Source organism: Artemia sp. Qi Xiang Cuo, chromosome 15 (genome assembly GCF_049724085.1).
Source record: "Artemia sp. Qi Xiang Cuo chromosome 15, ASM4972408v1, whole genome shotgun sequence".
In the NCBI taxonomy this organism is placed as follows: Eukaryota; Metazoa; Arthropoda; class Branchiopoda; order Anostraca; family Artemiidae; genus Artemia; species Artemia sp. Qi Xiang Cuo.
In genome coordinates this window covers 28,725,056-28,740,891 of record NC_142808.1, presented here as the reverse complement: position 1 = coordinate 28,740,891, position 15,836 = coordinate 28,725,056, and the positions used below count along the sequence as shown (strand labels likewise).

Sequence of the window (15,836 nt, the reverse complement as noted above, 5' to 3'; positions counted from 1 at the left end):
TTTGAAATGGACTCGTTAGGGTATCGGAGGCTGGAGGAGGAGGAGGAGGAGAAGGGTTCCCAGTTAATTCTTTTGTGAAATCATTTAAAAGCTGTAGTGTATTTTGGCTCAAGTCCCCTAGCTCAACTGTGCTATTATCTACATTTAAAAAATCATTTAAATACTCATCAATATTATCAGGTATTTCGTCGGAATTAGCGATATCACTCCACGGTGAAATTTTGTTGTCTGAGAGCTTCTCACCATCTCCAACTGATGAGGGGGAAGACAAAGAATAAGGGACCAATGGTCGTCCAATCTATAAATGAAAAAAATAGCTTATTTTCAAAGTGTTCAAATCATCCCCTACTGCTTTTAAATTTTGGATTATTATTTAAAGTCAGCGCTTAGTAGTAGTAGTAGTAGCAGTATGAGCATAGTAGCATTTGGTTAATTCAACTTAAAGAATATCAAACTTAATATAAAATAAATACAATCTAAATCGTCGCTTTACATAGACGGCGGCAATTTGGTTTTGTTCAAAAAAAAAATAGCTTAGTTTCAAAATGTTCAAATCATCCCTACTGTTTTTTTTGTTTTTTTTGCGGCGCTTTCCCGCAGCGGATCCCGCGGCGCTTTCCTGGCCCGTGGCGCATCCTAGCGGCGCTTCTCGGGCCCGCAGCGCTTTCCGCGGCGCTTCCCCGGTCCACGGCGCTTCCCGGTCCGCAGCATTTCCCCGGCCCATAGCATATCTCATATTAGTATAAGATATTTACAGTCTAAAACGTCGCATGACATAGAAGGCGGCAATTTGATATTGTTCAAACAATCCCTCCAAATAAAATTTCATATTAATACTCTTTATCTGCTCTGGGGAAAAAAAAAAACATGAATTGAAAAGGATAGCCATCTCCTGTCATGATACACAACTCATTCCGATAGAAAGTCGTTTTTTAAGAAATTTGTAGAGGCAAGGTGAACCATTCGCTAATAAAGCAATTTATAATGCAATGGATTTTGCAACTTATTATGTGCGGGAATATAGAGCATTTTTTTTGGCTTCACTAATCTAATTTAGCAAAGGGTGAATGCATGCACTTGACATGATTCAACAGGGGGAACATTATATTTCCTTTGGGGAGAAGAAATCTGTCAATAACCCACTGAGATATATTTTTACACAATGTTCGAAAATGGCGCATGAAGAAAAAGCACAAAAAATATGGAAGAAAATAGCAGATATTTCTATATGATAGGTAGGAAAAATGCTTACATTTGCAAAATCTGTCTGGGCTTGGGTGTCGGATGAATCTGACATAGCATGCTGGAGGGTAACCTCCTGACCTAGCGTTGATGGGGCAGCTATTAGAGGTCCAAGGAGAGCGGATGTGCTAGCGATGTCACATTCCAATACGGCTTGGGTAGGCATCACTTGTTTAGGAGGCTTCGGCCAGCGACCATATTGTATGACAGTAGCCTTCGCAGGGCCCGCATTATTAGCCCTTGCTCTCTAACTGGGTGGTGGCGACGGGCATTCTTCACAATTTGCACCAGCCATTGCTCTCATCGATGTAGGGACCGCAAATTCTTCATAATTTGCCTTAAAGAAGAGAAAAAAAAATTAGTATCAAAATAATTTCTCCCCTTTTTACAGAAAGAAAGTTATTAACCATAATTTTGTTTAGAAAAGCATTTTATCTCATTTTAGTAAAGCAAACAACCCATATTCTCTCCCCCTAAATTTAGGAAAATTAAGCCATCCTATGTCTACCCTCTCATTGAGTTAATCATGCGTTTTATTCAAGCGCAATGTAGATCAACAAAGAATGTATCTTACTACCTTTTATTCAAATGTTATAGCTAAAATCACTAAATGACGAAGAAGCAATTAAGGTAAGAAACAATTATCTTTTCTATTTTTTCACTATTAAAAGTGCTAACCCCCTCCCCACAACAAAAATCCTGGATTCACGCCCGGGAATATAAAAGAAAATTTATTTAAATCTTGAAAAAAATTAAAAACATTCCTATAGACGCAACGCATATATTTACACATTAGTTTTCTTGTCAATGGGTGTACATGTCTACACACCGAATCCCCCCCTTACTTTTAATGCGAAGAAATAGTTTGTTTTCATTTTACACTGATGGCAGTAGAATTGATGGCATTGCCCTCCCCCCTTCTATATAATTTACTTTACAACGAGGCTGTTAGAAGCAATGTATTGCCCTCCTCCCTTTTACATAATGTCCTAAATATATTGTTAGACTTAATTTGAAAATAATCTCTTTCACCGGTTCTCCGACAAATATAAGGTTAAGAATCTACAAGCTTAATATACAGCAATCTCTTTTTGCTTAAAATCGTTTTAATTTGATCCAAAGGGAAACAAATCCTTTTGGATCTGTGAAACCTTTGGGATAGAGCGCTATCGTAAGCAAAACCGGAAGAGGGGTGAGAAAGTAATTATAACCTTAAGGAAATGTATTGTCAATTTAGTGGCGGTTGAAATGGAAACGGTATATTAATAGACCGAAGTTGATTGTAATTTTTTGATAGGCTTACAGAAAGAATAAATTTATTGAAAAGGTATTTCTATTGGCAAGAATTATACTTGTAAAAACAGTGGGGGGGGTTGGTTTTGAGGGTAAAGGAATATATTTACGTTTTGCATTGAGTATAAAGATTGTATGGTGGTTAGGTTTGGGGGGGGGGTTGAGGGTAAATGAATATATTTACGTTTTAGCTGAATATACTGGAGGGTGACCAAGGAAAATAAAAAACAGGAATTTAACGAAACGGTATTTCTATTGGCAAGAATTATACTTGTAAAAACAGTGTGGGGGGGGGGGAGTATTGAGGGTAAAAGAATATATTTTATGTTTTGCATTGAGTATAAAGATTGTATGGTTTGTGGGGGGGGGGGATTTAGTTGGAAAATAAAAAACTAGAATTTATCGAAAAGGTATTTCTATTTGCGAGAATTATACCTGTAAAAACAGAGTGGGGGTGGGAGGGGTGTTAGTTTTATGTAATAAAATGAACATATTTATGTTTTCTAGTGAGTATAAAGATTGCACGGTGGTTAGGTTTGTGGGGGGGGGGATACTTACCTAAATATAGTAGAGGGTGACCAATGAAAATAATTTTATTTTGAAATTAAAAATGAAAATGTACTCACATTGCTAATTGTGGCTGCCGAGGCTTCAAGTTCATCAATAACATTCATTGTTGTCTCCATTGTGTCACAATACTTTCTGATAATTTAATCACATTGCATGCCCATTATATACGAAATCTCAATGGGTGAATTGTTATGTAACGGGGGAAAACCATACGTAACCAGCTCTCTGATTGGCTGAGAAGGAGGATGTACCCGACTCGCTGATTGGCTGAGAAGGATGCATGTACTTCCGGTTTCCTATTCCTGGACACCTTGACATTCATCCCTAGCATGCACTTGTCCAAAACAACAATAATAAATAAATCCCTCAGACCTAAAGATTAAAGAACCATAATGTTTCTTAATTCCCCCTTCGTGAATCAATACATTCCCCCGCCGATTATGTAAATCAAGTTCTCAGGTTAGGTTCACCTAAGGATCAAAGAAACCATAATGTTTCTTAATTCCACCTTCGTGAATCAATAATTTCCCCGCCAATTATGTAAATCAAGTTCTCAGGTTAGGTTCGCCTAAAGATCAAAGAAACCATAATGTTTCTTAATTCCCCCTTCGTGAATCAATAATTTCCCCGCTGATTATGTAAATCAAGTTCTCAGGTTAGGTTAGCCAAACAATCACATAACATTCGCGTCGAGCATGTCCATTCTCACTGACAACGAACAGACATAAAACAGACACATAAATTGCTGTTGACATCCATAAATGTGAGAAAGTTCCTGTTTTTTCATTCTCACTGACAACGAACATACATAAAACAGACATAAATTGCTGTTGACATCCATGAAAAACATCAAATAAATTGACCAACACCCATAACCATCCAAGAAAACAACCATCAATGTGAGAAAATTCATGTTTTTTTAAGTGAGAAAAATACTGTTTTTCCATTCTCACTGACAACGAACAGACATAAAAACATGCATAAATTATGTAAAAAAATTGTAGGTGGCAGCAGGGGTGAGGGATGGGAGTCAATAAGGCCTTTCTACTAGCGACCCGGCTCAATAGTAACCGAAACTCTAAAAAACGGAATTTTGATAGCAATAGATACATCAGACAAATCATATTTTTATGCTGATTTCAAATATATAGGTTCATCAAGTTTAGTCTTACCCATCAAAAGTTACGCGCCTGAGAAAATTTGACTTATTTTCGAATAAGAAGGGGAAACAACCCCTATAAGTTATAGAACCGTAATGAAAATTTCACCATTAGATTCAGCGTACCAGAAAACCCTACAGTAGAGGTTTCAAGCTCCTATTTGCAAAAATGTGGAATTTTATATTTTTTGCCAGAAGAAAGATCACCGCTGCATGTTTATTTGTTTGTTTTTTTTTGTTGTTTTCCCAGGAGTGATCGAATCGACCCAGTGGCCCTAGAATATCGCGAGAGAGCTCATTCAAATGGAAATTTAACGTTCTAGTGCCCTTTTTGAGTGACCAAAAAAATGGAGGGCAACTAGGCCCCCTCCCACAGTCATTTTTTCCCAAAGTCACCCAATCAAAATTTTGAGATAGCCATTTGGTTCAGCATAGTCGAAAATCTAATTAGTATGTCTTTGAAAATGACTTAATCCCTCACAGGTCCCGGGGGAAAGGCTGCAAGTTGTAAACTTCCCCCGTTGTTTACATATAGTATTGTTTATTGTGAAGTATACAGGCGTTTTCAGGATGAACTTTTTTCTGGTGGGGGGTCGGGGTCGGAGTAGGGGTTACGAGAGGACCTTTCAATAGAGGATATTTCCTTGGGGGAAGGAATATTTCCAAGCAGGGGGCGCCAGATTTCCCAGCATTATTTAAAAAACGATCAGAAATTAAATAAAAAAGCAATTTTTTTTCAACTGAAAATAAGGAGCAACATTAAAACTTAAAACGAACAGAAATTATTACGTATATGAGAGGGTTCACCCCCTAGTCAATAACTCACTCTTTACGATAAAGTTTTTTTAGTACTTTCAAAAGCGGACTTGATATCTGCTTGAACTTTATTCAGCTTTTTTTTTCTTCTTTTTTTTATGGAAAATCAGAAACTGTTGACATTTTTCTGCCTGGTAAAATTTGAAATAAAAATGAAACTTTAATTTTAAACCCCTGTTGTAACTAGGAAGTGAATATAAAAGAATGGAAAACTTCGAAGATGGTGTCAATTAAGGTTTCTTATAACATGATTATACAGCTAAACTTTTTTTTAGTTCACTATGTCATGTAGTTCAAGTTCAATCATTTTATTATTCACATATACATGTACATATTTGACATAGGCCCATGGGGAGATAAGCTCGAAAAACTAGGCCTAGACAAAGATAAAATAACACTACAATACAAAGATAAATACGACGGTAAACATACAATAACACAACAATAATATGAAAGTAGCAGCTAGCCCAGGATCCATAAATAAATATAAAACATTTTAGCATTATTAAATATGAATTGATACTAGAAGAGAGCCGAGAGGTACTCATTCACGCAAAGCAACACACAATACAAATAACTTTATCTTATTAAATAAATGCTAAATTAGAGGAAATCTTCAACTAAATGAAATTTAAGATTTATTTATATTAAATGAATAGAAGGAAATTTATCAATAAGATCCTTGTGAGCATTCCCATCACCGGGCTATTGACACAAACGGAGCAAATTTAGATCTCTCGGTGCTATGCTTGTCAAGATACTCTTTTTTGTCGAGTGTTATCACTTATCATTATGTAAATGTAAATCTTGTGATTGGGAGAACGAACTTTGATTGAGATAATATGGCGGTAATTTCTTAATGTCGTAATTGAGTTTGAAAAGAATTGCTCCAAAAGTAAATGTTTGAAAAAATGGAAGTATGTCTAGATAAGTATATAAAGATGCTGTAGAAGACTTATTTGGAAGTGCAACAGGCGAGGGAATAAAGTTTCAGGATTCTTAGGGCTTTATTTTCTAAAATCTGTATTAGTTTAATTTGGCTTTTAAATGTAGATTAAATTTTAAAAAAACAAGTTTTTTAACTGAAAGTAAGGAGCGACATTAAAACTTAAAACGAACAGAAATTATTCCGTATATGAAAGGGGCTGTCCCCTTCTCAACGTCTCGCTCTTTACGCTAAAGTTTGACTCTTTCTCACAACTCTATTTGTTAAAACAATAAAAAACTTTAGCGCAAAGAGCGAGGCGTTAAAGAGGGGACAGCCCCTTTTCATATACGGAATAATTTCTGTTCGTTTTAAGTTTTAATGTAACTCCTTACTTTCAGTTAAAAAAAACTAGTTTTTTTAGTTAATTTCTGAAGGTTTTTAAATTAATGCAGGCTTTGATTTTAGCTCACCGTACATGAATAACTAAAACGAAATTTGCATATTAATTTTACTTTTTTGGCGACATGGCTTTCTCGCAAATTGTTTAATTTTATTTACGAACGTTTTTATTAGTAATAACTATAGGCAACGTACGAATTAACTTACGTAACGAACTTCTATATTCGTATATTTTTATTACGCATAATAGGGGGGTTCGCCCCCTAGTCAGTACCGCGCTCTTTATGCTAAAGTTCGAATTTTTTTCAATTCCTTAAGAATGATCCATTAATCACAAAGGCCGTTAATTAGAATAAATAGCTCTTATGAAAGTACTAAAAAAACTTTAGTCTAAAGAGCGAGGTATTGACTATGGGGCGAAGCCAATCATATACGTAATAGCTTCTGTTCGTTTTAAGTTTTTATGTCGAAAAGGTTTCAGTTGAAAAGTTTTTAGGCTGAAAACTTGTTTTTTTTAGTTTAATTTCTAATCGTTTTTTAAATAATGGTGGAAAATCCACCACCCCCTTCATAGTGATGTCCCTTCCCCCATGAAAACTTCTTCCATGGAAAGATACTTCCACGTAAAATTAGCCAAACTAAACTTGATAAAACGTATATATTTGAAATTAGCATAAAAATCTTATTCTTTTGATGTATCTATTCGTATCAAAATTCCTTTTTTTAGAGTTTCGGTTACTATTGAGCCGGGTCACTCCTTACTTACAGTTCGTAACCACGAACTGTTTGATAAGTATACTAGAGAACCATAATCTTTAAGTGACCAAAAATTGGAGGGCAACTAGGCTCCCTCCCCTCCCCTTTTTTCCCAAAATCGTTCGATCAAAATTTTGAGATATCCATTCTTTTTCATCATAGTTGAAAGGCCCAATAATTACGCCTTTGGGTATAACGTGATCCCCCGGCCACAGCCCCCGGGGACAGGTCTTTAAACAAAAAGATGGGTCTCTTGTCTACACGGCATCTGTGGGATTGGAACTAGTAATATATGTTTAAGGCGTGTGGGATTTCTCCTGGGGGTTTTTCTACCGAGAGATTTTCCATGGGGAGAGAAGTTTCAAGGGAGTGAACTTGTCAGGAGAAACTATACACTGGGGGAATTCGCAAGAACTCTTATACAAAATTCTTTTTTACGTCTTACTTTCTCTTTTCCATCTCAATTTTACGCGCAAAGTGGTTAAGAGTAATTGTCCGGGGTGAATTTTCACAAGGATTGAATTGTCTAGAGGATATTTCCGTGGGGAGGGGGTTTCACCGTGGAGGTGGGACCACATTTCCTGGCATTATTTACAAAATGATCAGAAATTAAATTTAAAAGTTTTTTCTAGTGAAAGTAAGGAGCAACATTAAAACTTAAAACGAACAGAAACTATTACGTATATAAACGGGGTTTCCCCGTCTCAACACCTCGCTCTTTACGGTAAAGTTTGTATTTTGTCCCAATACTTTAATAATGACTCCTGAAACATAAGGGCCGTTTAATTAGTCAATAAGACGCTTTTTTTAAAAGTGCTAAAAGACTTTAGCGTAAAGAGCGAGGTGTTGAGGAGCGGGCAAACCCCTTTATATATGTAATAATTTCTGTTCGTTTTAAGTTGTAATGTTGCTCCTCACTTTCAGTCGAAAAAACTTGTTTTTTTTTATTTAATATCTATAGGATTGATATATACTTATGCGTTAGCTGGTATCCACGCGATGTATTGTGCTAAAGAAAACTAGTCAAACGGATATCTGTCAATAGAGAATTGGATTGCAAACCGCGGTTTGTAATTTTGTTTACAATACTTAAACCATTCGTTTTTGGGGTTGAGGGGGGGCGGAGGTACCTAGGTTAGCTAACGTATTTAATATATGCTATGCTTTACCCCCACCCCCCTAATGTGCAAATATAGAGCTGAAATTTGTTGCTAAACTATTATATTTTCATCATATTTTGTTTTATTTCATTAGCATTAACCAAACTTGACTTCTCGCGGGGGGAACCAGCTAATGCACAAGTACCTATTGATGTGTTAATAACACATTGTGCAGCTTCTATGTCGCTAGGGGAAAATATTGGCTACAAAATAACTGGCTCCCTAATATTGGAACTACCCTCGGATTCTCATACTCAGAACGTTTCTTTGCCAAGTAGGTATTTCTTCTCTCCTCTGAACATCTTCCGGGTTTTACTAAACCAATCTTGTGGTTCAAAAGTTAAAAGAGCTTTTATAAACTTTAAAATACCAGTTATCATTTAAGTTATCAATGCTTTAGATACATTAATTTTATTGCAAGTCAAACTTGACTTTTTTTTTTTTTTTTTTTTTTTTTTTTTTTTTTTTTTTTTACGCTTATTTATCTTGAAAATAAAATAGTTTTCCTCCGGTTTCTCTAGTATTCAGTTTAAGAAAAAATCTATACTAAATAAGCTGCAATTGGTAACTTTCGCCTGGTTCCACATCAGTGCTCATCTCAGCAGAATCTAAGCTGTCAAACAGAATTATGATAACGGTAAGGGAAAATCAAACCACAAAATGCCGTGCAATCCATATTTTCAAACTCAGTGATTTCATAAGTCAATTAACATAAAATTTACTATTTTGACACGTTCGTAAAAGAAACTCCCAACCTCGAGTCCGACCTATCCTGGAGAAAAAAGGCTTATAATTCTTTGGCCTGGAGGCTATCTTTGACTACAAATCAGCTCAAAATTCTGTCCATTCTTGTTCTATTTAACAAAACTCACAAATTTATCCAGAAGAAAAATCCCTGGCATTATAAAAAAATTTGAACAATTAAGTTTTCTGTATAGGCTCCAAACCCTTGTATAAGCTCCAAACCCTTGTATAAGCTCCAAACCCTTGTATAAGAAAATAAAGTAATGGTCTTGATTTAATTTTTAAAATACGATATAATATGAAAGCTAAATACCTTCTTGAACAGCAATATGATCTCCAATTGGTGAGCATAAAGATAATTTGGCAAAAGATATCCATATTGCTACTGGGAATGACCAAAAATGGCAGATCATCTCAAAATCTACAAGAAATAATTTGAAAGCTTTGTTAAATCAAAGTAAAACAAAACCCCACTGTCATATTATAAAGAGTTCCTGGCGAGGAACTGAAATTAAGAAGCGCCTCGTAATAGCAGTAAATCGTATATATATATATATATATATATATATATATATATATATATATATATATATATATATATATATATATATATATATATATATATATATATATATATATATATATATATATATATATATATATATATATATATGTATGTATATATATATATATATATATATATATATATATATATATATATATATAAATAATGAAGTTTTCAAAAAAAAGTAAAGAACCACATTAAATCAAATACCAGCAGATATAAAGTCAAATAATGATTCAAACTTCAAACGACCCTCGTTTGAAAACAAAACCGAAGTGCAACTTTGTATTTTTTGCCAGAAGAAAGATCACGGATGCGTGCTTCTTTTTTTTTCAGGGGTAATCGTACAGGGGTCGTTTCAGGGGTATTTTTTTTTTCAGGGGTAATCGTACCAACCCAGTGGTCCAAGAACATCAAGAGAGAGCTCATTCGAACGGTCATTAAAAGTTATAGTGCCCTTTTCAGTGACCAAAAATGCTGGAAGGTAACTTGGCTCCCTCCCACGTCCCTTTTTTCCCAATTTCGTCCAATGGACTTATTTTGACTGAAAGTTTATAACCAGACAAAAATTTCGAAATCACGGTGGTTCAGCCGTGATTGATTCGAAATCAATAATGTGATTTGTATGCAAACAGAACCCAGAAATGAGAACTTTAAAATTTCAATTACAATATACAGATCAAACAGAATGAGGAATTGCTACTACAAAACTTCAGTTAACAAGTCAAACATATTGGTTTGACACTTCAAAACACATCATGACAAGGTGATCAAAACAATATTCGAATAAGAATATACGAATATTCTAATCTTGGTTTGCAGACTTATCTTCCTATTCTTCCAAACTTTTTTTTAACTGTGAAAAAACACATTGGGCCTTGGCTATTCTACTTTTAACATCTTCACTGCACCCACCATCTTTACTAATAATACTACCGAGGTAAGTGAAGCTGTCCACTTGATCGATCTTTTCGTACGGCTGAGAGGTGGGGTGGCACTATGATTACCGTCAGGAAATTCACAGAAAGAAAGGGGACATCAAACAGTTCGTGATAACGAACTGTAAGTAAATAAATATGTCTTTGAGGATGACTTAATCCCCCACAGTTCCCGGGAGAAGGGCTGGAAGTTATGAACTTTGCCCATTGTTTACATATAGTATTGGTTAATGGGAAGTATAAAGACGTTTCAGGAGGGATTTTTTTCTGATGGAAGGGGTGTCAGAGGAGGGGGTTACGGAAGAGGATCCTTCCATTAAGGATGTTTCCTTGGGGGAAGAGACATTTCTATGAAGGCGGCGCCGAATTTCCCGGCCTTATTTAAAAAACGATCAGAAATTAAATAAAAACTAGTTTTTTCAACTGAAAGTGAGAAGCAACATTAAAACTTAAAACAAACTGAAATTATTAAGTATATGAGGGGGTTCGCCTCCTATTCAATACCTCGCCCTTTGCGCTAAAGTTTTTTTTAGTACTTTCAAAAGAGCTATCTATTCTAATTGACCGGCCTTTGTGATTCAGGGGTTTTTGATTCGAACAAAATTCAAACTTTAGAGTAAAGAGCAAGGTATCGACTAGGGGGCAAACTCCCTAATATACGTAATAAAACATACGAATATAAAAGTTCATTACGTAAATTAATTCGTAAGTTACGTCAGAACAAAATTTCGACAAATCCATTTAGCCAAAAAAGTAAAATTAATATGTAAATTTCGTTTTAATTATTCATGTACGGTGAGCCAAAATCAAAGCTGCATTAATTCAAAAACGTTCAGAAATAAAAAAACAAGTTTTTTTTAACTGAAAGTAAGGAGCGACATTAAACTTAAAACGAACAAAAATTATTCAGTATATGAAAGAGGCTGTCCCCTCCTCAATACCTCGCTCTTTACGCTAAAGTTTGAATCTGTCAGACAACTTTATTTTTTTAAACAATAAAAAACTTTCGCGTAAAGAGCGAGGTATTGAGGAGGAGACAGCCCATTCCTGCATACATGAGAGACATCTTTATAAGAAGATTGTCCAAAAAACTCACATTAAAATCGTGGAAATGATGACATTAATATTTTTTATATTCAGCGCCCCATCCCCATTCCTTCTAATAAATATTTGGAATTTTCAGTTTCCCAGGGATAACTACCATTCTAGAAGTATTGTTATACGAATATTTAACTTAACCGTGAAGGAGGGGGTTCAAGGAGGGAGTAGTAGCCTCACTCACATTTAAGACAGCATTGGATCAAACAGTTCGTAACAACAAACTCCAAGTGAAAAGCGGCCCTTGTAAGTAGAAAATGAAACTCGAAAAAAGGAAATTCAAAAAATATTTTATTTATGCTGATTATAAATTTGAAAATTATATCAATCTTAAAGTTAGACATAAAGCTCTTAGCACACGCAAATAAATACTTATAAAAAAAAAACAACCGAGTTCCTCTTGAAAGGTATGCTTCGCTCTTTACGCTAAAGTTTTTTATTGTTTTAAAAAATAAAGTTGTGAGACAGAGTCAAACTTTAGCGTAAAGAGCGATGCGTTGAGGAGGGGACAGTCCCTTTCATATACGGAATAATTTCTGTTCGTTTTAAGTTTTAATGTCGCTCCTTACTTTCAGTTTAAAAAACTTGTTTTTTTAATTTAATTTCTGATCGTTTTTTAGTTAATGCAGCTTTTATTTTCGCTCACCGTCAATGAATAAGTAAACAAAATTTGCATAAAAAATTTACTTTTCTTTTGCTAAATGGATGTCTCTAAATTTGGTTATGACGTAATTTACAAATTAACTTACGTAACGAACCTCTATATTCGTATATTTTTCTTCTGGCAAAAAATACAAAGTTGCAGATTTTTGCAGATATGAGCTTGAAACCTCTGTAAAAGGGTTTTCTGATACGCTGAATCTGACGGTGTGATTTTCATTAAAATTCTTTCACTTGTAGGGGATGTTTCCCCCCTCTTTAAAAAATCGGGCAAATTTTCTCAGGCTCGTAGCCTTTGATGAGTAATACTAAACTTAATAAAATTATATATTTAGAATCAGCATTATAAACCCATTCTTTTGATACATTTATTGACATCAAAATTCCGTTTTTAAAAGTTTCGATTACTATTGAGCCGTATCGCTTGTTTTTTTATTGTGTTTTTTATTACGTATATGTTTTTTACGTATATGAGGGGATTCTCCCCTTAGTCAATACCGCGCTCTTTACGTTAAAAGTAAAAAAAAATTAATTCACAAACCCCTGAATCACAAAGGCCGTTTAGTTAAAATAGATAGCTCTTTTGAAAGCACTAAAAAAAACTGTATCGTAAAGAGCGAGGTATTCACTTGGGGGAGAACCCCTCCCCCTCATATACGTTATAATTTCTGTTCGTTTTAAGTTCTAATGTTGCTTCTTATTTTCAGTTGAAAAAAAATTGTTTTTTTTTAATTTAATTTGATCGTTTTTTAAATAATGCTTGGAAATCCGGCGCCCCCTTCATAGAAATGTCCCTTACCCCAAAGAAACATCCTCCACGGAAAGATTCTCCCGAGTAACCCCCTCCTCCAGCCCCACCCTCCAGAAAAAAATCCTTCCTGAAAATGTCTGTATACTTCCCAATAACCAATAAATAATGCTGGCAAGTCCGGCGCCCCCTTCATGGCAATTTCCCTTCCCCCATGAAAACTTCCTTCATGAACAGATTCTCCAACATAACCACCGACCCATCCCCCCACTACCAGAAAAAAACCCTCCTGAAAACTTCTGAATACTCCCCAATAACCAATACTATATGTTAACATTGGATAAAGTTCATAACTTTTAGCCCTCCCCCCGGTAACTTCGGGGGATTAAGTCATCCTAAAGGACATAGTTATTATATTATCAACCATACTGAACAAAATGACTTTCTCAAAATTTTGATCAGATTAATTTGGGAAAAAAATGAGCATTGGAGGGGGCTTAGTTACCCTCCATTTTTTTTGGTCACTTAAAAAGGGCACTAGGACTTTTAATTTCCGTTTCAATGAGCCCTCCCACGATATTCTAGGATCATTGGGTCGATACAATCACCCCTGGGAAAAAAAAACAAACAAAAAAACAAATAAACACGCATCCGTGATCTTTCTTCTGGCAAAAAATGCAAATTCCACAATTGTAGATAGGAGCTTGAAACCTCCACAGGAGGGTTCTCTGATACGCTGAATATGATGGTGTGATTTTCATTAAGGTTCTATAACTTTTAGGGGGTCTTTCCCCCTTTTTTGAAAATCAGCTAAATTTTCTCAGGCGCGTAACTTTTGATGGGTAGCACTAAACTTGATGAAAGTTATATATTTGAAATCAACATTAAAATCTGATTATTTTTTTTTTATGTATCTATTGGTATCAAAAACCCGTTTTCTAGAGTTTCGGTTACCATTGAGCCGGGTCACTCCTTACTTACAGTTCGTTACCACGAACTGTTTGATTGCCTAGTCGAAAAAAACAAATTCTGGGAACTATTGAAAGGGTATTTATGTAGCTTCCCAGTCTAAGAGGTCATACTGACTAGTAGTATACCATTCGTCCCTAAACATGAATGGCTGTTATAGACTGCCTATCAAACGAAACTAGCCGTTATAGAGCATCGCATATTTTCAAATTAATTATTTCCACCAGTTATCTAGTGTATCTATCCTAGTTCAAGGAGTCCGCAAGAGAAATTCGGTTCATATATTGAGATGTGGAGTGCCACCGATTTTTAGATATTTAAGAATTATATCCATCGTTTTACCGAAAGCTTAAACTTGGTCGGTAAAAATGATCAGCCATCATATTGTATCCATTGCTCCTGTCTCAGCATCTTCGCTAGTTGCTGCTCAATTCACACATTAAGAATCTCTGAGCTATATTAGCCTCAACATTCACTATACGAGCATAATTTAATGCATCTCTTCAATCAAAAACCTTTTTCATCGATATTTTGTTGCCATGGGCAGATCTGGGAGGTTCCACCATATTCCCCCCGACCCGAAAAATCCCCTTTCCCGACATTTTGCCCTTGGAAAATTCTCCGCATAGATAAAATTGAGCAGCCAAAGGGAAATAAAGACACATAAAAAGAATGAAGAAAAGGAGAGATTGCGGGAAATTCTGAAAAAGGAGGGATTGCGGGACCGATTAAAAATACACATGGAATTATTTGTAGAAGTAAACAGTTTGGGGTAACGAACTATAAGGAGCTACTCGGGCCAATATCAACCAATAATCTAGCAAAAGGAATTTTGACCCGAATTAATCTATCAAAACATTGTTTTTTATGCTGATTCCAAAGTTTTTTCTGCGCCCATGAAAATTCAAAGATGCTCTATTTACATGGTTGAGGGGCAAAACGTGCCAACACGGGAGCTAAAGTGTCATTGATGTCCCAGTCCAACATTAAATCTGAATTCACCCCTGTTTGTTGGCACTCACAGACTTTGGAAAAGCAAGCGTGAGAAACGCTTGAAATAAACTAAATGACCATTACCCTTGTTTTGAAATTGTCCTCAATTATTCTTATCCGTATACATTTATCAACAAGAAATTCACTGAAGAAAACCACTGTTTTTGTTGGTTCAAGAAGACCAACAGGTAGTAAATGAAGGTGAAAGTTTTCATCTGAGTACTTCCTATTGCCAAAGTGACGTACCTGCTGACGATAATTCCTTCCCAACGGGTTTTTGATTCTTAAAATAAAATAAAAAATCATAAATTAGGCGTATTTTGCCAAAAGATTAGAAAGATTCCCGGCGAAGCAGGGCAGTGAAGTAATACTCATCAACACGACCTTCAATTAGCATTGAAGAACAAGGATTTTAAAGATGTGGAAAGCGTTCTTTACATTTGCTTTATACGGAATATGTTTAAAAAGTAAATTCTACAGGTAGGATATCATTCTATTTAGAAAAAACAATCAATGTATTATCCAAAATAAAACGTTGCCTACAAGCATTAAGGATTGTTTGAACAATAGCATTTAAGCGTAAAGGTCAAAATTTGAATTCTGGATTAGAGATAGAAGAACTTGTTTGAATCTGAGAAATAAAATGCAACGTTCAGAGCCTTCACTTCCTCTCTGTCGGTTATCCGTAAAAGTAACCAAGTTTCCAATATAAAATGGTACGGAAAACTGACCTTACTTGAATTTTCTAGTGAATTAAAATTGTACACTAAAATTTACTGATTTTATGGTTCGTCAAAG

The 15,836-nt window shown here is 35.2% G+C and overlaps 2 protein-coding genes across 4 annotated transcripts in view; both read right to left on the bottom strand.

Annotated features, from left to right (window-relative positions):
• Positions 1-15,836, bottom strand: part of LOC148943518 (chorion peroxidase-like) — a 353,933-nt gene that overhangs the window by 68,164 nt on the left and 269,933 nt on the right. The gene's annotated exons all lie outside the window — the stretch shown is intronic.
• The window catches only part of LOC148943520 (uncharacterized), an 87,849-nt gene that overhangs the window by 39,452 nt on the left and 32,561 nt on the right, over positions 1-15,836 (bottom strand). For 2 of the 3 annotated variants that reach the window (XM_089101769.1, XM_089101771.1), the window contains exon 2: positions 9,381-9,488. In XM_089101769.1, coding sequence (XP_088957895.1) covers positions 9,381-9,480 — 100 coding nt within the window. In that variant the 5' untranslated portion in view covers positions 9,481-9,488. Of the gene's footprint in view, positions 1-9,380; positions 9,489-15,122; positions 15,250-15,836 lie in introns of those variants that run through there. The other variant, XM_089101770.1, reaches the window with a different exon arrangement.